Source organism: Megalobrama amblycephala, linkage group LG14, assembly GCF_018812025.1.
Source record: "Megalobrama amblycephala isolate DHTTF-2021 linkage group LG14, ASM1881202v1, whole genome shotgun sequence".
NCBI classification, from domain to species: Eukaryota; Metazoa; Chordata; class Actinopteri; order Cypriniformes; family Xenocyprididae; genus Megalobrama; species Megalobrama amblycephala.
Genome location: NC_063057.1, coordinates 28,000,347 through 28,024,278, shown reverse-complemented (window position 1 = coordinate 28,024,278; position 23,932 = coordinate 28,000,347). Strand labels below are relative to the sequence as shown.

The following is a 23,932-nucleotide window of genomic DNA, read 5'->3' as shown; positions in this document are numbered from 1 at the left end:
CTTTGCATTTAGATCGTTAAAATAGGGCCCTTTGAGTCTCGAGTCTGCGGATTGTGAACTTGGAGCCCGAGTCTGCGCAGTAGTGACGCCACGATATCAAGGTCCCAGTTAATACTGAAGGACAACTCATTATGTCTGTGTGAAATAAACAGTTCTGGAAATTTAGAAATTAAAGTTAAAGCTTCAATCTCCTCCCAAAAATCCAGAGAAAAGTCCATTGGTGCTTCAGTGACTAGAGAAGCTGTCAATCATGATGTCAAAACCTGCGTTTTTATAGCATCAAATAAATAACTAAAAACAAACTTATTTAAAGAACGAACACTTAACTAACATCAGCATGATAAAAACGGCCTAAAATGATAATTTGACTATTTCGTTAAATCATCATTTAATTATTAAGTTTATATATTTGATGATTGATGATTGATCTACCCAATCAGAACTTTGCATCAATAACTCCATCCTCCGAATGCGCTTAGAGACCTGCAGATCAGAATGAGAAGGTGGATGATTTTATTTGAACTTGAGCATTAACTTTGAAATATGGGTCAGTGACAAATAAGGTTTGGCAAGATGAGAAATTCAAAAATATTTGAAAAACAAAAAGCATGCATTGGGTATGTTAAAATGTATATAGTGTATTTATGTTGATTTTATGTAATTGAAAATGACATTTGCATAATTTTTTTTTAAACAACAAGACTGAATGTACCTGAAACTGTTAAATAATGAGAAATATTAAATATTTTATCCACATTGATGGCATGCAAGCATACTCATAGAAATAAATACTTTATTTTAAAATATCACACAAAAATAGATTTTATTAGCGTTCTCTCTAAATGTAAATTTAATCCAATTTTTGCAATATTTGGCAGGACATATGCTTGAAAACACCTGTTTTCTAAATAATCTTTGTGGGACAACGGGTCTTCGCAGGCCTGCTGTCAGGCGAAACTGGGATTAGGCTTGTTGGACTTGATGCAGCGCCGCACAGACCAATCGGCGGCTGACTTGAAGCAGTGCATGCCGGTAAGAAATTTTGTCTGACTTGAGACAGCGTCGTCACCATGTGACTGTGACGTATGGCTTCAAAGTACCGTGAGAGCGATTCGAGATCAGCCGCCTGAGTCAGCCAGCGCAGTTTCTCAAGAGGAGCTGCACGAGCTCTGATGACGACACAGCTGTTTCATGATTGGCCGGATTCACCGCATGACAACGATCACGTGTTTTGTGTTTATTGTCACACCTTCAGCTCCACTAATGCTCAAAAATCTGCTCTTTTCATGTAGTTGCAATGTTATATTTTGTCATGTTTATTAAAATAAAACTGATAAAAAACTTAGACCCCACTACATTAGTTTTTATATAGTATATACTTATATTGAACTTTATTCTTGTACAAACAGATGCTGTAAGCAGTACATAAAGTATTGAATGAAAATGTCTCTGAAACATCAGTGTATTAGTCAAATATTGCATTTATTTCACTGTGATAAAAAGTATGCAAAGGCAGCACGAGCGTCACTACGGAAAGCAGAAAGTGTCCGACTTCACATCTCCGTTTTCAGCTCCTCCCCGCCTACACGCAGCTACTCCCGCCGATTGGTTACATCCAGCCGCAGTCGATGTCGAACACACCTATTACCTAGTTATGCCAGCATGTGACTGTCATGGATTTATCATGCAGCTCAAGGGATTATGGGTAGAATGTCTCTACAGTCTATTCTGATTCATCATCACAGTTTCACTGATGATTTATAACCAACCCAAAACCCAGGATAGAGCGGTTGAGTGAATGTTGTCTGGACTGTGTGGATGAGGCTCATTGTGTCTCCAGAGACGCTGTAGAAGGACAGAGTTCCTGCACTGTGATCCACATACACTCCTGTTCTCCTGTGATCCTCCTCATGCACTCCTGTTCTCCTGCTGGACTCTACAGAGAGTTCAGTCCTTCTGTTATTGTGTCTGAATGAGTATTTGGAGGAAGAGCAGATCAAACTCCAGGACTGATCATCATATCCAAACACACACTCATCACCTGCTCCCTTCCTGCTGATGCTCTTATATGACACTGATAAAGACACACGCTCACCACTCCTCTCAATCTCCCAGTAACAGCGTCCACACACACTCTCTCTACACAACACCTGAGCATAACAATCAAATCTGTCTGGATGATCAGGATACGACTGTAGTATGTCAGTGAATGTAATCACTCTGTTCTCCTCAGACAGCTGGAGCCATTTATTCATTGTGTTCAGATCCAGAGTGAGCTGGTGGGAATCTGATGGGGATAAAACACATCAGGGGTATCAGTATTACAGAAACTTTCAATCATAGCTATTAAGTTCAGGTCTGACAAGTTAATTTAGGATTTTTCACAAATTCGTTTTACAGAAGCAAATTTTACCTTGATTTAGGATTCATATCCTATCTTACAAAATCTCATCTGTAGTTAGGAAAGCTTGAGTTCGGGACTTAACTCTCAGGTCTGTTGCCAAGCAACCAATGATGCTAATGCACTTAAGAAATGTCATTCTGAAATAGCCATGGCTATCGAACAGATTTGATAGAATTCTAAAGTTAAGATCTTTCTGTAATACAGAGTCAGGAATTATGAATCTATCTAAACTTTTAATGTATCTGAACTCTTCATGTTCGTGTGTGTGTGAGAAAGTGTTTGTGTATGTGCATGACTGTGAGACAGAGCGTGTGTCTGAGTGTGTGAGTGAGGGATAGTGTGTAAGTGTGTGAGTGTTTATACATACATTTGCGTACTCCTGCTGTAATCCTGATCTCTCCTCCATGATCCACTCTGAAAAACACACAGGGTCTCATAGTTAATCAGTAAATACTAGTGCTGTCAAAATTTGCACGTTAACGCATGCGATTAATTTGAAATATTTAACGCGTTAAAAAAAATTAACGCGGTTGCAGTTTTTTTTATTTCCGGTTGTGGCCCATGTGTGTTCAACGTGCAAAGAAATATGGGTAAGACCAAGGAAGGACTTTTAGACGGAAAGTTTCAGTATAAAACTCTGCCGGATGGTTCTGTGGATAAAACAAAAGTAATCTGCATTTTGCAAAGCCGAATTTAATTACCACATAAGTAATTCGTCTTTGGCATATCACTTAAAAGCAAAACACCCCACCGAAACCATCTCTACGGGGCCTCGCCAATGTAAATTGCAGGAGTGCGTTCGTGGTAAAATGACAAGATCTGTAAGTGATAAGGTAATGAATGCTTTGGTTATTTGGATAGCTAAAAACTGCTGACCCATTAACATAGTAGATGACGATGGACTGCGGGACATCATTAGAACTGCATCCGGAGACGCCTCATACAATATGCCCTCAAGAGGAACCATCATGTCAAAAATACACACTTTGTATGACGATGAGAAGGCACGGAGGATGAACACATTACAGCAAGCGACACACATCGCACTGACAGGGGACCACTGGACTTCTGTGAGCAATGACAACTACTTAGGCATCACAGCGCACTTCGTTGATAAAGAATGGAAATTGCATTCATTCGCACTAACCGTGTCTAAAACTGAGGAACGACAGTACGCTGAGGCATGTGCGGATCATTTTCTCGATGTGGCAAGAGAATGGAAAATCGAGGACAAGTTAAGCACACTTGGCACTGACAGTGCTCGTAATATGGTTGCTGCCGCGAGACTACTTCCATTTGAACACCTGCCCTGCACGGCCCACATTTTGCAATGAACTGTCACAGTTTCCATTCACGGCAGTGGATTTGAAAGTGTCCTAGCTAAATGTCGCAAGATTGTTGGGCACTTTAAGCATAGTCCATCCAACGCTCACGAACTAATGGAACAGCAAGTTGCATGTGGACAGAAACAAGAATCTCTCGTTCAGGACGTTACGACTAGATGGAATTCTACCCTAGAGATGGTCAAGCGAATTCAGCGAAACAAATCTCCACTGACCACTACCCTGGCTCAGCAAAAGAGCAATGTTGCCATGTTGACTACACAGGAGCTCGCCAAACTGCAAAAGCTGGAGGAACTACTTGAACCTTGCAGGTAGATTAATATTATTTTCTCTGTCTCTTGTCTGTTTTCACTATCCCCCAATCTGTGTGTGCGTGTGTGCCCGCTGCCAAGGCATGCTGCGTAAAACAAAAATAAAAATAAGTTAAGATTAGTGTAAAACATTATTAAAAAGGTGAAGAAGAAATAAATATGGTGTTGAACAATGTAATGTAAATAAAATACAATTGTGTGTGTGTGTGTGTGTGTGTGTGTGTTTGTGTGTGAGAGAGAGAGAGAGAGAGAGAGAGAGAGAGAATGAGTGAGTGTGAGAGTGTAAGTGTACATGTTACATACTGGCACAAAATTAGTTTCTTTGCATTTAATAGCAACATCTTGTGCTTTCCATTGCAGATATGTAACTGAACTGCTGGGAGGAGAGCAGTACATCTCCTGCTCAGTGGTATTGCCAGCCTTGTGCCACTTGTTCAAAATTATGGAGTCCACAGAGGATGATCCAGCCTATGTAGTTAAATTCAAAAATGATTTTACTTCAGACCTATCTAAAAGGAAGGACAGCACTAATCTCACATGGCTGAAGATCGCTACTGCAATTGACCCAAGGTTTAAAGACCTAAAGTGTCTTCCCAAAGATGAAAGGAATGAGGTGTGGGCTTCATTAAGCAAGCTGTTAATGGCACAGAGTCCTGGAAATCAATAGTCTAAAGAGACAACAGACCAACAGCCACCAAAGAAGAGAAGGATCTCTGTCTTGCTGGTTTCTTCTGATTCAGAGTCAGATGAAGAGGAAGAGTCCATAGAACAGTGTCTTAACCGCTACAAAGCAGAGCCCAAATTGCACATGGAGGGTTGTCCACTACAGTGGTGGAAAAAGAGAGAAGCAACACATGCAAGGCTGGCACCAATAGCATGCAAGTATCTGTCAACCCCTGCTACAACGGTGCCTTGTGAGAGACTGTTCTCACTCTCAGGTCACATCATTCAAAAGAAAAGGGCCACATTGTCCCCTGATAATGTCAACAGACTGGTCTGTCTCAGCAACTGGCTGAATGTAAAGGAGGACTAAGCAAAATAGTTTCTACTTTATAATTAATGTTCTCAACTCTCAGCAATACAACGTTACAATGAGTACAATTGTTTGTATTCATTCCTTTATTATTATTATTTTCCAATTTCCATATTTGCAATGACTATACTTTGGAATTTTTTTGCAGTCCACTTAGAATTCAACATGGAAATCATTTTTGTTTTTTATTGGCATTGATTGTTTTGAAATTCAAATGGCACTTACATGCCTGTGTTTTTATTTCTGTAATAAATATGGCTTTCAAGCCAACAGTTAATTTGGAGGATATTGATGGTTTATTGCAGGTATGTTGTTTACATGAGAAAATCTGTGTTACAAGTTAAACAAAAATTCCAATAAACAATCATATTTTGAATTTAAATAGTTTCTTTGTCTTGAGTTTACATTAATTATTTACATTTTACATTTACATATCCAAAAAGTTTCAGTCTTTTAATTGCGATTAATCGCGATTAATTTCAAAAAAATGTGCGATTAATTTGTTAATTTTTTTTAATCGATTGACAGCACTAGTAAATACACACACAGATTTTTTTTTTTTTTTTTTGCAACTGTCAAATCACAGCAATCCTACTGGGTGGCGACAACCTATGACATCATACCAGTGCGACCAGAAAGTATATAAGGGGCACATAGATGACATGTCATCCTCTTTTTGTCTTCAGAGAATGTTTGTTTGAAGCAACGATTGTTCAAAATAAGGTAAAAATGGCTTGTGTAAGCAAACATTTCGAGTGGGGTGTGGATTTGTGTTCAAAGCTTTTTGACACTAGATCACACACAACTTGTGCATTGTTTGTTTGGCTGAAGAACACACATGCTCAGTTCTTGATGAAGGTGGTTGCACGCACTGTGAACATTCCCCTTTAGGAAACCCCAATCTTGTTTGTCTATTTTCCAGAGGGAAGAGGGACAGGCATCTGTACCCAGTGGCTCGGTCCCTCTCACTGAGAAGAGACTGAGATCGTGGTGGTCTCAGATGAAGCTTGTTGAAGAGTTAGAGAGGTGTTATCTCTCTTGCTCTTCAGCGGCTCAAAGAAGTGAGAGACAGTACTCTACTGGCTTGGAAGAGCAGGAGATGGCTGCTGAGGGTGAAGGAGGCATCTGTGTCTTGGGCTTTTTCCATTATGCACATCATGTACCTACCTAGACAAAACAAGAAGTAGTAGTCCTTGGATACACTGACACTCTCACACGCAACAAGAAGTTGATGACAAAAAACCATCTTTTTATACCACATAGTTACATTTTACCATGGTAGTGAGGTGTTGCATGCATGGTTTAAACTGTTGTTATAATGATTTCCAGTTTTCACTGTAAAGCTGCTTTGACACAATCTGCATTGTAAAAAACACTATATAAATGAAGGTGACTGATACTATGGAAGACCAATGGTTAATTTTAATAAAACTAATAATATTTAAATTTTACCATATAAAAATTATGTTGTACTAACTTTCACAATGTTACTGTTTTTGTTAATGAACAAATTTACATCTGCATCCTAACTCAAGCTACTACTACTGTCAACTCCAGCTATTGTTAAATGTGCATTTCTAAGAGACAAAACATGTAATATTGTTAGTATTGCAGTCTGCATTGGAAACTGTGCCAAATATATGTTGCATCAGTCAGGCAAAACAAACCTGTTTCATGACTAGAAACAATATCATCTGTTTGAACATGCAGAAACTAAGAAATAAATTTTTCTATTAAGATATTTATTTTGTTAAGGACAAAGGAAAAAGAAAAATAATTCAAAAACGTGAAGTGTTTGTCATGTTTTGGAAAAAAAAAAAAAAACAATAGTTTAAAACCACAATTAATGGTTTGGTTTCTACAACTTCAAGTTAGGAGAGCAAAAATTGTTATATTTATTTGCTTGGTCAGTGTCTTTGTGGGTTTTGGTTCTTTTGCTGCTGTGGGTTGTCAGGACCTTTGAAATAACTGAAACCATTTTGCAAAGTGATTTGGAACTGTAATGTAGTCAAGACCTGCCTGGAACTACTTTAGCTGTGCGTTCACTGGAAAAACTGCACACCGTAGTATGTTTGTCAACCAATCAGAATGAAGCATTTAACAGCCCTATAGTATAACTAGAGCTAAACCTCTGTAAATTCTCAATAAGAACTTTTAATAAATGTATGAAAGAAATAAAGATTGTTATGCTGTTGTTCAATCAAAACTCTTTGTACTTTACATACTTGAGTTTATCCAGTCTGTAGTTCGGATGTTTTAGTTTATCAGTGAGCAGCTTGACACCTGAATCTCCTGGGTGATTGTAGCTCAGATCCAGCTCCCTCAGGTGTGAGGGGTTTGAACTCAGAGCTGAAGACACATAACCACAGCCTTCCTCTGTCACCATACAGCCAGACAATCTACAAAGACATACATCAACAGTCCACGTGACATTAGATTGTCAATCATATGTTAAAATCACACACTGACCTGTGCAGTTTCTATTTGCAGCTGTTATTTTGGCAGCACTTTCAATGAAGACCATGCTTATAATGAATTATTGCCCCATTTATACTTATTTATAAGTATTACTATACTATAAATATATGTATAAAGACTCATTAAGACTTATACTGCATTATAAGAACAGTTATAGTTGCATTTATATTATTTTTAAATTTATTTATAAGCCATGCATTTGCTTTTCAATGCACATGGTCATAATGCATTATAAACTGATTTATAAATGACCAAGTATAAAATAGTTCCAGAAAAACTTGTTTGCTGTACTAGTTAGTTAGTTATTAATAATTATGTCTTTAACGGCTAATGTTTGGATTAGAGGTCATGAATGGTAATTTTTATTTTATACTATTTTTTTTTTTACTTTTATTATACTCTATATTATTATTATTAATATTTTTGCAGTGTTTTGCTATGTAAATACAATTTTTCAACTGTTTGTATGAATGATTTCTGTTTGTTCCCTATTATTTTTATTACAGGAATTATTATTACAGGAATATTGTTCGTTAGTTATACTCACAAGTAAACAATAATTGCATTCTGTGTTTTCACTTTACTTAAAGCCATCAGTGATGCATTTATAGAGATTAGTAACTGTATTATTACAAGTATTTATAAGAACACAACATGGCTATTAATAACAAAATATTCACTTATTTGACAGAAATAAATTGAATTACTAAAAAGTCATTGTAACTATAATATAATACATAGCAGTGCAGGTTGCATCTTTATAAATACATTCATGGAACCATACAACTGACTAATTAATACTTATAAATCAGTGAATAATGGATTATGAGCATGAGCATTGAAAAAGAAAATGCATTACTTATAAGTAATTATAAAAAATAATATAAATGTAACTATAACTGTTCTTATAATGCAGTATAGGTCTTAATGTGTGTTTATAAATATGGATTATGTGTTTATAAAATACTAATACTTACTTATAAATAAGTGTATATGGAGCTATAAGTCATTATAAGTATGGTCTTCATAGAAAGTGTTACCGTTATTTTCTGTAGATTCAATCACAAAAGTAACAAAAGTGTCTGTGGAAGTGTACCAGAGTAAAAGTATTCATTTACTTTTCTAAACATAGTAAAGTCATCAGACACATTTATACTTATTTGTATTATAGAAATTATTTGAACATTTATACCTATTCAGCCGTTAATTATGTATTATTTATAATTTATTATATTTATTTATTATTTTTAACTTTTTTAAAAACTTTTTTTAAAAAGTAGCCAGCAGTAATTTCAAGTGATTACTTTTTTCTTCAGATTTTAATGTTTTGAATCGAAAATCTATCATTTACATTTAGACAAGAAACATTAACAGAATCATACAAACAAGAGTGAATGTTATTTTAAAATAAATTATTATTTGCTAGTAGTTCAAATTCATTACTTTAAAATAAATTCTAGTTGCTAATAAATTAGTTGTTTCCCTTAAATAATTTTTAAATACTTTTATAAATAACTTCACATTTAAAATAACTAAAGCTTTTATTTTAGCAGAAAACCTCTGGTAGCAACTGAGAATAAAACACCAGTGACACACCTCAATGCTGAGAAGAATTGTTGAGAAGATTTATATACAATTCTCATTACAAAATTAGGAAAATGTTTGGAACATGTTGCATTTTCAGATCCATTTTATGATCCATGAGTTGCTCACATGTAAATGAATACAGTACCATGCTTCACTCTGAAACAGAGCATGTCAGAATGTATATTTATATGATTACATCACAACCTTCACAATTTTATATACATACTAAGCCATATACCATTATCTCAACTATGCATTGTTTGAATTCGTAGCAAATTTGCCCAGCCAATTGACAAGTAACATCATTTCATTTAATCACCATTTGGTGTGTAGTGTTAATTTTGGACCCTGACTGAGACACTAGATGGCACTGCTAGCTTGTTCATTGCTGTCAGAAGCAAACCATGCATGAAATGGGAGCATTTTACAGCTTCTTTAGTAATTGTTTAAAGCCATTTCACAATTTCAATCTTCATACAGTCCATTCTCGTCCCTCCACCGAAAACAATATTTTTCTTAGACTTATGCAGTCCACATAGGTCAGACTTCTGTATAAATATGTAGACTTTCAAAAATCTACCCTAATGTTGATGATTTGTGTGATCAATGCAAAGGTAACAAGGTAGACTTTTTTAATATGTTTTGGGATTATCAAAAGCTGGGTGACTACTAACTTAGATATAAAACCCGGTGTTGAAGTTGCTATTTTTGGAGTACCAAAACATGGAGTATTATTGACAAATAAGGTAAATGATCACATACTTTGAAAAAAATGAAGACTCTCCCACTTAATTGATCATAGTAATTAAGTTTGTTAAACTGATTGGTTTAAACATGATCACCATTGCCCACAAATATGTCAGAGCCTTGAATTGTATTATTGTTTATGTATTTGACTTTAATTGTTATTATTTGAATATATTTATTTCTTCCTACAATGATATTGTTCTTATCTAAACGAGTATATTATTTAAAGTTTATTTGCCATTTTTGTAATTATTATTTTATTTATTGTTATTATTATTACCATTGTCATTGTTTTAATATTCTATGTATTAATTATTTCGGCTTATATCTTTTATTGTATGAAACTTTCTGTTAATGCTTTGAAAAGTTTATAAATAAATTATAAAAAAAGGACTTCTGTATAAATATGAAAAAATATCATTCCTGCAAATGTTTTGTTTCTTGTTCTGGCATTCTACTTAGAGCAGATGTCACATTTGGGGACAAAATCATATATTGTGATAACATTATTATTACCAGGGCAGACTTAGTGATTTGGGGGCCATAAGTAAATTCCAGTCCTTTTACTTTTGTAACTCTAGTTTGTTGTCTTATAGGTCACTAGTTCACACTTACATATAATCAGGTGTGCTGTCTGAGGGGAGAGCTCCAAGCTCAGAATTTGGCCCAAAGCCAGAGTACTCCCGCCGCCTATCCCAGGCTGGGATAGGAACAGTTAATAATAATTTGTTACATTTCTATAGCACTTTTTGGGTACTCAAAGTGGATTTCATATGGAAGGGAGAATATCCTCAGTCACCATCCACCTGGATGATGCGACTGTAGCCATATTGTACCAGAACACCCACCATATGCCAGCTTATTGGTGGAGAGGCGACTGAGTGATAAAGCCAATCAATAAAAGGGGGTGATTAGGAGGCCATGATGTTGGACAGAGGCCAATAGGAAAATTTGATCAGGATGCTGGAGATTTTTAATGACCACACAGAGTCAGGACCTTTGTTTAACGTCTCATCCGAAGGACAGTGCTTTTTGACAGTATTGTGTCCCCATCACTATACTGGGGCATTAGGACCCACACAGACCACAGGGTGAGCACCCTTGCTGGCCTCACTTACACCTCTACCAGCACCAACCAAGTTTTCCCAGGACGTCTCCATCCAGGTACTAACCAGGCTCAGTCCTGCTTAGCTTCGGTGGGCAAACAGTCTTGGGCTACAGGGTGATATGGCTACTAGTTAGGAGTGAGGACACTGTGTGGTGGAAAGATGTTGGAAAACTGTCATGGAACTAAGGTAAGCATTGAATAAAAACTAAATTAAACGCTTCTGATTGGCCATTGCGTTTAAGAAATCAACAGATATGTCTGTGATTGTCTACTTTGCTCAATGCTGCAAAAACCTTTGACAGTCTCCAGAGTGCAAACACAAATACGCACTGGAGCATTTGCTAAATATGTTTTACCAAATCAGACGGGGCCCCCCCGATTCCCTGGGGCCCTAAACTGCCACTTTGCTTATTGGTTAGGTCCGTCTCTGATTATAGCATAGTTAATTGATTTAAAACCATTCACCTCATTATCTCCAGCTGACAGTTTGGACTCTTCAGTCCATCAGAAAGAAGCTTTACTCCAGAATCCCACAGATCATTGTTACTCAGGTCCAGCTCTTTCAGGACAGAGTTTGAGGATTGTAGAGCTGAAGACAAACTTTCACAACACTGAGTAGTGAGATTACATGTTGGAAATCTGAAGAAGAAAACCACAATGTCATTACATACAGTATAAATCTTAGCAGTGAGATTTTAATAATTATTGCAAAAAATAAAGTATATGAGCTCAAACCTCAGTATCTCCAGCTGAGAGTTCAGACTTTTCAGTCCATCAGAAAGAAGCTTCACTCCAGAATCCTGCAGGTCATTGTTACTCAAGTCCAGCTCTCTCAAAACAGAGTTTGAGGATTGTAAAACTGAAGACAAACTTTCACAACACTGAGCAGTGAGATTACATGTTGGAAATCTGAAGAAGAAAAACACAATGTAATTGCATACAAAATAAATCTTAGCAGTTTGATTTTTAATAATAATTGCAAAAAAAATAAAGTATTTGAACTCAAACTTCAGTATTTCCAGCTGACAGTTCGGACTCTTCAGTCCATCAGAAAGAAGCTTCACTCCAGAATCTTGCAGGTCATTGTTACTCAAGTCCAGCTCTCTCAGGACAGATTTTGTGGATTGTAAAACTGAAGACAAACATTCACAGGACTGGACAGTGAGATTGCAGCACTGTAGCCTGTGTAGAGAACAAAATAAACAGCAACAGTAATGCTTATTATGTAGTGTTTATAATCTGGATCTTGAAAAAAAACTTTGACTGTATTGATGGAAGCAAAGCTAAAGCTAAAACAATTTTCTCTTCATAAAACATCAAACCAGTATTTATATCATCATACACATTACATTTAGTCCAACAAATCACCCATGTAAAATGAAGGCCCAGTTACAAAAGACTAACAGTGTATATACAGATATACAGAATACAGATTCAAGCATATAAATAGAGATTCAAAATGGTGTCTGGTGGTGTGTTGGCTTCTCATCTTGTTTTGTTTGTTTTATTGTGTTTACTTCCTCGATATGGCCAGACTATGGACTTATGATCGTCAAGCATTGTTTAATATCCGTTCAGCTGTACCCAACCTCTCTGGTGCTGGACAATCCTACTTTCATCCTTGGCTTGTGAGACCTCTACCACTCAGATGATTCGACCTACAGGGAATACTGATGGTAGGAAAAAACATCGGAGGAGACGGGCTGTAGAGTGGGTGTGTTAGAAAAAGCAAAGAGAGCATGGAACGTTTGTCTGGAGGTGTTGTTTTCCATGCCCAGACTTTATGTATCAAGGCCGCATTACATCAAGAAAGGTATAAACCATGATAATCTTTGCTACTTGAAGAAGATATAAGAGTGTGGGAGTACAAGTGCTAGGTGCTTGTGAGCTTGTTGCTTGGAGCTACTGTGTAACCTGTAAGGTACTATATAAATAAATAAACAAACAAACGAGAAATGAATGCAATAAATACTCTTACAGTGCTCTTCTGGTGTTTTTGACTGGTTTTCACTGGCAGCAGTCTCATTAGTGCTTCCTCAGATCTTCTGTACTTCTGAAGTTCAAACTTTTCTTGAGTCTCTTCTGACATGAGGAGCACAAACACCAGACCAGACCACTGTGCAGAGGAGAGATTCTGTGCTGAAAGATTTCCTGAGCTCAGATTCTTCTGGATTTCCTCCACAAAGTCATCTTTCAGTTCACTCAGACAGTAGAAGAGATTGATGGTCCTCTCTACTGATTTCTCCTTCTCTATTGTCTTTTTGATATACTCAACAGTGTCTTTCACATTATCTGCTTTCAGATTCAGTTTTGGCAGTAGTTCCTTCAGGTCACTCTGATTGGACTCCAGTGAGAGACCCAGAAGAAACCGGAGGAAAAGATCCAGGTGTCCGTTCTCACTTTGTAAAGCCTTGTTGATTGCAGCCTTATGAAGTTTTAACAGTTGCTTTTTGGAGAGATTCCATTTCAGTTTTTCTCTCCAGGATTCAAGAAATTGGTTCTTTTTCTTTTCTTTGTAAATCAAAGACACATAAAGAGCAGCAAGGAATTCCTGTACGCTGAGATGTACAAAGCTGTAAATGTTTCTTTTTGAAACCTTCTCCTCCTGAAACATTCGAGTGCATAACCCAGAGTACACCGATCCTTCGCTGACATCTAGTCCACATTCCTCAAGATCTTCTTTGTAGAAAATCAGGTTTCCTTTCTCCAGCTGTTGAAAGGCCAGTTTCCCAAGCTTCAGAATAATCTGATCAAAAGACCTTGCATTAGCTTTAGGTTCAGGGTCATCACAGTATTTTTTTTCCATCTGTTGCTGCTGAGACATTAAAAAGCTTGTATACATCCCTGTGAGAGTTGTTGGTGTTTTGTCATTGCTTTCTCGAGCCAGTAGAGGCTGAAGAACAGTGAGAGAGATCCAACAGAAGACAGGGATTTGGCAAATGATGTACAGACTCCTGGATTTCTTGATGTGACTGATGATTTTTTCAGAAACCTCAGGACTGCTGTTATTTTTGAAGTATTGCTCTTTCTGTTCATCATTAAATCCTCGCACTTCAGTCACCTGGTCAATGTAGTCACGGGGTATCAGACTGGCTGCTGTTGGTCTGGATGTGATCCAGATGAGAGCAGAGGGAACCAGATGTCTCTTGATAAGGTTTATTATTATCTTACTCACTGTTGTTTTTTCATTTACACTTGTAAATATGTCATCTTCTTTAAAGCTCAAAGGAAAGCGACATTCATCCAGCCCATCAAATATGAACATAACTTTACCATCACCTTCAGGAAGAGAGGGCAATTCTTCAGGACACCTAAAGAAGTATTTGTTAAGCAGTCCCATGAGACTGTACTCTTCTTTAATAAAATTCAATCTACGAAATGGAAGTGGAAATATAAAAACTATATCCTGATTTTCTGTTCCTTCAGCCCAGTCAAAGATGAATTTATTGACAGAGACAGTTTTTCCCACTCCTGCTTTCCCCATTGTCAGCACTTTTCTGTTTCGTCGACCTGTGTCACACTGGACTTTAAACATGTCATTACACTTGATTGGCTTCTCCTTGGCAGTCATTTGGTTGTGATTTGATTCGATCTGCATCACCTCATGGTCGTTCACTCTTCCTCCAGTCTCATTCTCCACCACATATAAATCAATGTAGAGATCATTCAGGTATTCCCGATGACCCGTCTGTGAATTACCAACCAATATCTGCTCATAGTCCTGTTTTAATTTGTTCTTCAGTCTGCGGCTGGTCTCTGTGTAATCATGGAGAGTAGCTTGACTGTTGTCTGCAGCTGAGCCTTTAAGAAATAGAAAAAAAGACAGCAAAGACTAAGTCGTCATAAATTTATGCTTCTACTATATTTAAATTTATCACACACTTACTGCAATAGTGTTTACATGCACATCTTACATTGATTATACTGAAGTTGACAACATATAAGGTGATTGAAATGCCTTGACTAAAGCTGACTCAAATGCAATTGGTCTCAATTTAAAAAAAAAAAAAAAAAAAACAGCTTTCTTTTTCCAATTCCTTTAGAGCATTTATTGGATTGTCACTTAGATCAACATAACCCTGTATCATCATTTGTAAATGAAGCAGAGAAAATCGCATTTAAATTACAATAAAGATAGGGGATCAATTTTTTCTGTATAGCTGCCTATTGTTCATTACTGGCAGGCAGTATAAAAGCCTTTTTTTGCCTGTGTTTTAGGTTGATGTTATTAAGTTTTATAGAAGACAGAGAGGAAAAGCTGTAACTTTTCCAGAAAGTATTGATGATAGTGATGGCAGTGCATCAGAAAATAAGGTCGTAGTAAGAAAGAAAGAATCTGAAGATCAAGGAGGATAGAAGCAGTGAGGGTGATGGCAGATATGAAAAATATAAGTCATAGATTGTTGTGGAAGTCAGGAATTTTGGTACATTATCCTATGCCAATTTGGAAGATGTGATCTTTATTACAACCGTAGGTCAGGAAAGATGCCACTGCCTGTTGGCCTCACTACACTTACAAGCAAATGCTCCAAAAGCAATGACTAAACAGGGCAAAATTGAGTTACATGTAGAAAGTGTGGGCTACACTGAAAAATAAGATATAAGACATTTTCACTTGTGAGTTCCAAATGAAATATAGTAGCACAAGATGAAACTGAATGTTATTAAACCTGTCCTTCGGATGAGATGTTAAACCAAGGTCCTGACACTATGTGGTCATAAAAAGTCCCAGGATGTCCTTTGACTTGGTGTAACCCCGGCATCCTGGCCAAATTTGCCCATTGGCCTCTGTCCATCATTGCCTCCTAATCATCCCAATATACTGACTGTCTCCTTCCACCAATCAGCTGGTGTGTGGTGAGCGTTCTTGTGCAAAATGGCTATCATCGCATCATCCAGGTAGATGCTGATGGTTGAGGAGATTCCCCTTTCCATATGTAAAGTGCTTTGAGTACCCAGAAAAGCGCTATATAAATGTATCAAATTATTATTATTAATATTAAAGCTTTTAAATGTTTTTTTGAAACACTACGAACTTTTCTCTACTTTTCAGATAGTGAAATTGCCTTTGAATGCAGTAGCCCCTCACTGCAGAACACTTGAGATTCAGGGGGCAGAGTCGGGCAGGTTAAGGGATATGTAAAGTGGGAGGAGTTGGATCTAGATCCAACCCCACCCCCTGGATCTTGTGTTCAGCAGTGAGGACAATCTCAAACCCTAAAAAAAGCTTGATGACGCTGAGCTTGAGCACGGAATCTAGGAGATGTCATCTTCACCTCATAGGCAGTGAAAAAGAATTGGGATGGGACTCAGGCAGAAATCATGTTCATGGATGAGATTATTAACGTTACTGTAGCAGGAAAGCAGAGAAGGGCTGAGTGATGTTGGAGCTGAACGAGGCCTCTGGAGAGATTGCTAATGAGAGACAAACGCGACACACGTCTCGCGAGCAACGTGACATTTATTAAGCCACCACTTCTTCTGGTCAAGCGTATATGTGGGGTAAAGCAGTGCTGTTTATCATATTAAATACATTTGACTGTGTTGAAAATGATGTTATAACGTTACTCGCCAGCCACTGTGAGACATTTGTTGCACACTGCAGTAAGATAGATCGATTTTTAGAATATCAATAATAAATAAAATAATAAATGCTGGGTGGATTGTGTTGATAAATGGCATGAGACTAATTTTAAAACATATTGTATGATGGAGAAAATGCTGTATTATTTAGCTACTTGACAAAATTGTGTTTTTCTCTGAGGCATGGTAAAAGCATTAGACTGGGTAAACCCAGCCTGATCTGCCGGCGATTTGATTTCGGCCGGCAACTCAGTCTGGAAACCTGTACATTCATTTCTGCTGCTCTCTGTTACACTTTTGCGGGAACCAATCATAGACTGGCTTATTCACCTTGCTCGCTATTGGCGGGTATAACACAATGACGATAGAGAAGCGACGGCAAGCACGACCGTCAATCCAATTCCTTTTAACCTCTCGACGATGCTGAATGACTTCTTTAGTTTAGCAAACAAATCGCTCAAGTGGGTGTAAATACCACTCACTTTCATGTTTTTTTTGCACAATCTGCAAAAATCGCTCGATGCCATTGCTGCTTCTGCAAACTGCTGATCAATGCTACAAATCAATACAAACTAAACCTGTCTGGAGTTTTCGCGTCGCTCTGCAAAGTACGTCACCTGGATCGTTGATCTGATTGGTTGAAGGACTATCCAATTGCGTGAATAATGCTCGCTGATCATGCCTCTTGTGCAGTAGAAAAACATAGCAAACTCCCCAGACCAATGTTCAATTTTAAATTGAGCTTGGTCTGGTGATAGCCAGACAATAAAAGCATTGTACTCTCGGAAAATCAAGAAAAGTAGATTTAAACAACAAGTCTAAACTATATAACAATAATTTGTTTTCTGTTATAAATGTAACCAAACAGTTGTTCCTTTGTCTAATAAAACATGTAAAATATTAAAGCTTCTTTGGTGTTTCCATGGTTTCTACAAAATAAAACCGGAAACCGAGGGTAACGCGGTTATGACGCAATTGACAGGCGACTTCTCACACTTCCCGGAGTCTTGGTTAAAAAAGCAACTTTCTCTTGCTTTACAAATAGTTGGAAACATTTGGGATATTGTAAGTACTCAAGTGAACAAAATATGTAACACTGGCCTAGTGTTTTTTTGGATATTTTACTGCAAAATTCTTACATATTATGCCTTTAACTCAAACCATCACATAAACAGTCAATCACATTACAGTCACAGTGAATTAAATGTTACCTAGCTTGTGAATGTTTTCCACCTGCTCAGCTAGATTATTCTGGTTCATCTTCCTCAGGATCTCCACTGTGATCTTCACAGCTTCTTCTGGTCCAAAACATGCCACCATCTTATCCACAGTTTTTAACCTATCTGCATTCTCCATATCAGAATTTGATATATGCTCATGTTTCTTTAAGTGCCACTGAAACTTCTTCAGTTCAGCTTCAACCAGTTCATTCAGTGATTTCTCAAGCAGCTCTTCAACAGATGCCATTGCCCTTCACTACTTCACAGCTGCAGAACAAAAAGAAATAGATCAATAATTAGTTTCACTCTTAACATGTGGACCTAAGCATTCAAATGTTATTTGGATTACGAAAATGAAGCTGTGATTGGATCAGGTCTCTCAGAAGAACCTTATCCAAACTGTTAAATCTGGTTTATATCTGTTAAATCTGGTGGTCGATCCAAATCTGTTAAAGGGACCCTTTAATGCTCCTTTTTGCATGGTAGCTATCTGAAACATGCTAGCAATGAGAACCCTAGCAACCACCCAGAATTCCCTTAGCAACCGTATTATAACGTCGACATGCATTTTCTGTAAAGCTGCTTGGAAATTATGTTTTGTGAAAAGAGCTATACAAATAAATAAACTGAACTGAATAATTATGTAGATATTTCTTGTTCCTCCACTGAACTTTTGTGAAACTCCTTTCAGTTCTGTGCTTTTATAAAGAACTGTGGAGAGGGAAGTTTTTTTCAGAACTTTAACCTGTTAAACCAGAATTTTTATATAAAACTAGAATCAGTTTTTCAAAAGGAGTCGTGACATAAGAGTGAAACTATGTGGAGAATCACTTAGACTACCTGGTTTCCATCCAAATGTGATACAAACCTTTTCAAAGTTTGCAAAAAAAAAGAAAAGAAAAAAAGACAAATGAGAATTAGGTGTTCCCTTCAAAGTTGTTAGAGCAGATGATGGTGGTGTTGGTAAGCTAGTAACCAACAGTAAATAAAACACTGTGACCGAACGTTCATGAAGTCTTCGCCTAAACACACGCCCTGCCCTGAAAGTTCAATGCAAAGGGAGATATTGTCTTTTAAAGTTATGGCAGTTTAATGCCTACAAAAACGACCGGTTTGGACTACAGCGAGCTTCTTCCCGGGTTGGTGATCATCATAAACCCTGAAAAACACAACCCTGAGAACACGCAACAAAGTGGGCGAGGCCATGTCACGCAGCATAATGGAAGCAGAAGAGTTGTGTACACCGGACGCGAGCAACGCGTCAAAAGATATAGAACCTATTATAATCTGTGATATTTTCTACACTGGATGCAGTGCTGAAGACAGCTTCCAGAATCTACACGAGTTCAATGCTGGATTTGCACAAAGGCTTTTACTGAAAGATGAAGCAGTTCCCACTTTAAAAGCAGAAGCTGCTGTTTATTGGCTTCAAACTGTAAGTGCGTTTTATTGTTTGTACATGTCTTTTAAACATATAGTTCTGTTGCTATTTTTGGTTGCATCAAGGACATAAACAAAGAGCAACTTGTTTTTGCTTCGTTAGCCAGTTAGCTAAATTCTACAAACACCAACAAACTTCTATGTTCATAGATAAACAGTTGTTCATGCTATAAATTAAACACTACCTTTACAAAAATGCTACTACTCAGTCATGTATTCGGCTACAGTAAAGCTTTAATCAGGATAAAACTGTATATTGAAAGCTAACAAACAGCAGTGACAGCATATCTAAACACTTTGACACAAATAATAAATAAAATACCATTCATAAGCGTCCTTTAAAAGCCATGATTGCAGCTTGACCCTCTTCATCTGGGTCTGATTCGGCTCAATTTGATACAGCAATATAGACGCCATTATTTACATTTCCACTGAAGCAACGGATGGAAAGGGGCGTGTCGTTTCCGGACGCTTCAGCGAATCACGATACACTGGGCCAGCTACCAACCAGCTAACCAATCTGAGCACATTGTGTATTTCGGAGGGAGTGGCTTCATAGAAGCAGGAAGTCAAACGAGCCGTTCATATGATAGTGGAAACAGAGGTGTAGAATAAAGGTAAAATATATGAAAAATACAGCGTTTTCAAAAAAACGAAGCATTAAGACATGTTAAACTGTGCCCCAAAAACACAATCAAGCCTAGAAAAAAAAAACACTGAACCACCCCTTTAAAAACCTTGAAATGGAGACATTCTCCTACCTATAACTCGTGAAGACAAACATCCCTTCAAACCACACAATCATAAGATTAAACAACAATAGCAAGCATTGCAAGAGCAAGGAAATGAGTAAAATAAGTAATATAAAAACATAAAATAACATGAACAACAGTTAAATTATTAAATTATAAAGTGAATAAATTGTGTAAATGAAATAATTATATCAAATGATAACTACAGAAATTACCATAAATAATTATGAAATAAAATATAAAAACAAAGAAAAAAACTCCAATGTATGGTTGCTTTCTTAAAGTAAAACATACAGGTTGAACATGGAAAACAGCGATAACGGCATTTACCTGTTGTCTGCAGGGTTGTGTTTTCTCCGCCTCAATGAAATGGAATATTGAAAGTTGTCATAGGAGATTGTCTTTTTGCCCCACTTTTTGCTTCTTCAGTCACGTAAATTCTGTGTTTACATTCCATCTCCATTATCACAAAACCCACAACACACAGCTCCGATCACGGCATCCTCCATCCACCGGTTTTTACTGTAAATGCTGCACTTAAAGACGCCTCTATCGGCCTCTTCAGAGTTCCTATTTCCAGTGTGAATGCAACTAGGAACTTGGTCCGGGAACTATCCTAGTGGCTAGTTCTTAGAACTATTCAATGCAAAAGCCCTTTTGTGTCCCACTCAAAGGAGAAAAGATCCTTATTAAGTTTAGCCTCCTGTTCATGTTAAAATTTAGCTAAATTGTGCACTGCTCTTCCAGTGTTGTCTGAGACAAATGAACAACACTCCGTTGCAATCACTTTCCATGTTCCTCTCTGGGAGGCTAGCAGTGTATCTAACAGTGTATTCGATTTTGTAAAACAACCTTCCTCATTACATACAGTACACTTCCTCTGAAATGTTGGCAATAGAACTGCTGTGGCCTCAAATGCCTCATGTATGTCCTCTACTTTATTCTGTGAATTGATCACATTTTTTAGTTTCGGGGACTGAATTCTTGGTCTGTGTCATAATTAAATGATGTTTCACGTAATCCTATCCTCTGACACTACTCATATTGCTAGATAAGCCAAATAATATCTACCTGAGCAAAAAAAATTGATAAGCTTTGTTACCAAAAACAAACTGTGTGCCATTACATTGAGTGTTTCAATTTCTCGTTGTTAGAAGATCTGGCTTAGAATTACTTACTACATTCTTCCCTTCAATGCACCAGGAAGAATGAACTTATTCCCTTCAGATTTCACATTAAGATCAAACTGATAGCTAGAATCAGTACTGATGTATGCAGTCAAATGAACTATAATGTTAGTGAGAATAATTTCTGTAGGGACATACAGTGCTCATGAACAGCAGATTGTTGTCCCAGGAATAATCAACCACCGTAAAGACACATCTGTAAGGATTTGATATTGTCAGAGGTTTAAACTTGAGCATTTGGTACAAGTTTCACCCTGTAGTTTAGTACAACTGGAATTTCCAAATGTCATTGTGAAAATCTATTCTTTACCACCTCATATTGCCTGTTGTTTTCTCTTTTCCCTTTAACACTTTTGCCAATTGTTGTCTCAACATTAAGGCATTCTATGCTCTAGTACTCTTACTTTAAACAGGTCGTCTGGCAGGTGTATCATTTATAGAATTATACTAAAAAATCATTTTTAGAATGATCAGAATTGTCATTTTGAATATATATATATAACAGTCAAATCATCTGTTTAACAATGTCTTTAGTACCTTTCTGGACAAAAAAACAAAACAAAAACAAAACCTAAATAAAGATTAATTTGACACAGCATTATTATTTATTTTTAGATATTATGGTATTTTTATTGTGAATTCTTTTGGCCATGACAATTGTGTTGTGAAAATTGTGACACGAGGCACCAAAAAGTTTTTGTTTAAATCTGCAAAGCATTACTTATAATAATTTAATAATTTTAGAATAATGGTAACACTTTACAATAAGGTTCACTAGTTAACATTAGTTAACTACATTAGTTAACATTAACTAATAATAAACTGCACTTCTACAGCATTTATTAATCATTGTTAATGTTCATTTTAACATTTATTATTACATTATTAAAATCTTGTTAACATTAGTGAATGCACTGTGAACTAACATGAACAAACAATGAACAACTGCATTTTCATTAACTAACGTTAACGAAGATTAGTAAATACAGTAACAAATGTATTGCTCATGGTTTGTTCATGTTAGTTAATACATTAACTAACATACATTAACTGTTTCTTGTTCCTCCACTGAAGCAGAAGTTATTTTGAAACTCCTTTCAATTCTTTATTTTAATAAAGGACTGTGGAGGGGAAGTTTTCTTCAGAACTCAGAAATCAAACTAACAAGGAACTATGATTCTAACCACAGGCTGAGAACCGTTGTTTCAACCACACAAGGATACACTGTGATACAGTTTGTGAATGTTTGCTGGAATCTCTTTTCAGTTAATTTGAGCAAAGCAAGCAATAAATACAGTATAAAACATTTGTGCTTTTGCTGCAAGCCATTCCCTTCTGAGCTGTTCCTAAAAATCATCATAAATAACTCCTTACAGTTAGGATGACCTCCAAATGTAAGATGTTTAATGAATTTATTGGGACGTTTCAAATGGTTTCAATAAGCATTACAACATAACACTAGCTAGCTAAATATAATTTAATACTACTATAACCATGAATGTGGATGAGTACTCTGACGTGACACAGATCATTTGCACGTATACATGATGCGCTCTTTCTAGCTATAACGAGCAATGCAGCACAAACAAATGGGAATAACGTCTGCATCTTCTTGAGACTATTATATACAATAACTATTTTAACTTGATACTGCGCATTAAAAACACGGCACTAAGTGATTAACTCCCGTCAGTATTTTGTATATTATAACTATGGTAATCTGCAGGCAGCTCAAAAACGATGAGCTTTTAGGTGTTTTTCATTCAACGAGTCTTCAGCAATACCTGCCTTTCAATCAATTAACACCAAAGCTTTTCATCTTCTTAAAAAAATTAAGATGTTCATCAGAAAATATTTGAAAACTTAATTTTTCAAGAACTGCACTTAGGAACATTCTTACCAACTTTTAAAAATTTATCTTAAGAATTTTCTTCACATCTTTCTTAAGATTTTCATGAATCTGGCCCCTGATCTTCCTTCTCAGTTTGTAAAAAAAAAAAAAAAAAAAAAAGCCAGTTTGCACCAAGAATGATAACTATAATGATAAAGATATATTTCTAAAAATCAATCTAAATATAAAAAAATAGCCTTATGAATCAAAAGTGCCCCTCAATAATTAAAAAATGCTTTATTTAAACAAACAATCACATTACAAGTGGCAAGACAAGACTTTGCAATAAGACAGACAACTGAACTTATTATAGGGAGAGAGACAAAGGGATAGTGAGGTGATGGGAAACAGCTACACATAATTACGCAGATGACAGAACAAAGCATTGTGGGAAACTGAGTCCATGATGTGTGTAGTGTTAGTGCATTCGCAGCTGGTGGACATGACACTTAGGCTGTATGTCCTACACCTTCCCTATTCTACTTACGGAAAAAACTGAACTATTAAAGCATATACGTTTTAATGGTAAAGCATATACATAAATGTTAATAAAAAAAAAAAAAAATAGAAAATGACTGAACATTTCATTAGATAAGACCCTTATTCATCGTCTGGTATCGTTTAAAGCCTTTTGAAGCTGCACTGAAACTGTAATTTTGACCTTCAACCGTTTGGAGACCATTGAAGTCCACTATAAGGAGAATAATCCTGGAATGTTTTCATCAAAAACCTTCATTTCTTTTCAACTGAAGAAAAAAGGACATGAACAACTTGGATGACATGGGGGTGAGTAAATTATCAGGAACATTTAATTTGAAAGTGAACTAATCCTTTATTCGATCTATGTT

At 36.6% G+C, this 23,932-nt stretch overlaps 1 protein-coding gene across 1 annotated transcript; it reads right to left on the bottom strand.

Moving 5' to 3' along the window:
• Nucleotides 1–1,395: 1,395 nt before the first annotated feature.
• LOC125245179 (NACHT, LRR and PYD domains-containing protein 3-like) lies at nucleotides 1,396–20,827 on the bottom strand. Its single transcript, XM_048155674.1, is given in 10 exon segments — nucleotides 1,396–2,287; nucleotides 2,772–2,818; nucleotides 7,317–7,490; nucleotides 11,477–11,650; nucleotides 11,747–11,920; nucleotides 12,020–12,193; nucleotides 12,990–13,018; nucleotides 13,020–14,812; nucleotides 17,806–18,081; nucleotides 20,337–20,827. Coding segments are annotated over 9 exon segments (3,369 nt in total). The 5' UTR covers nucleotides 18,062–18,081; nucleotides 20,337–20,827; the 3' UTR covers nucleotides 1,396–1,739.
• Between the last annotated feature and the right edge of the window lie 3,105 nt (nucleotides 20,828–23,932).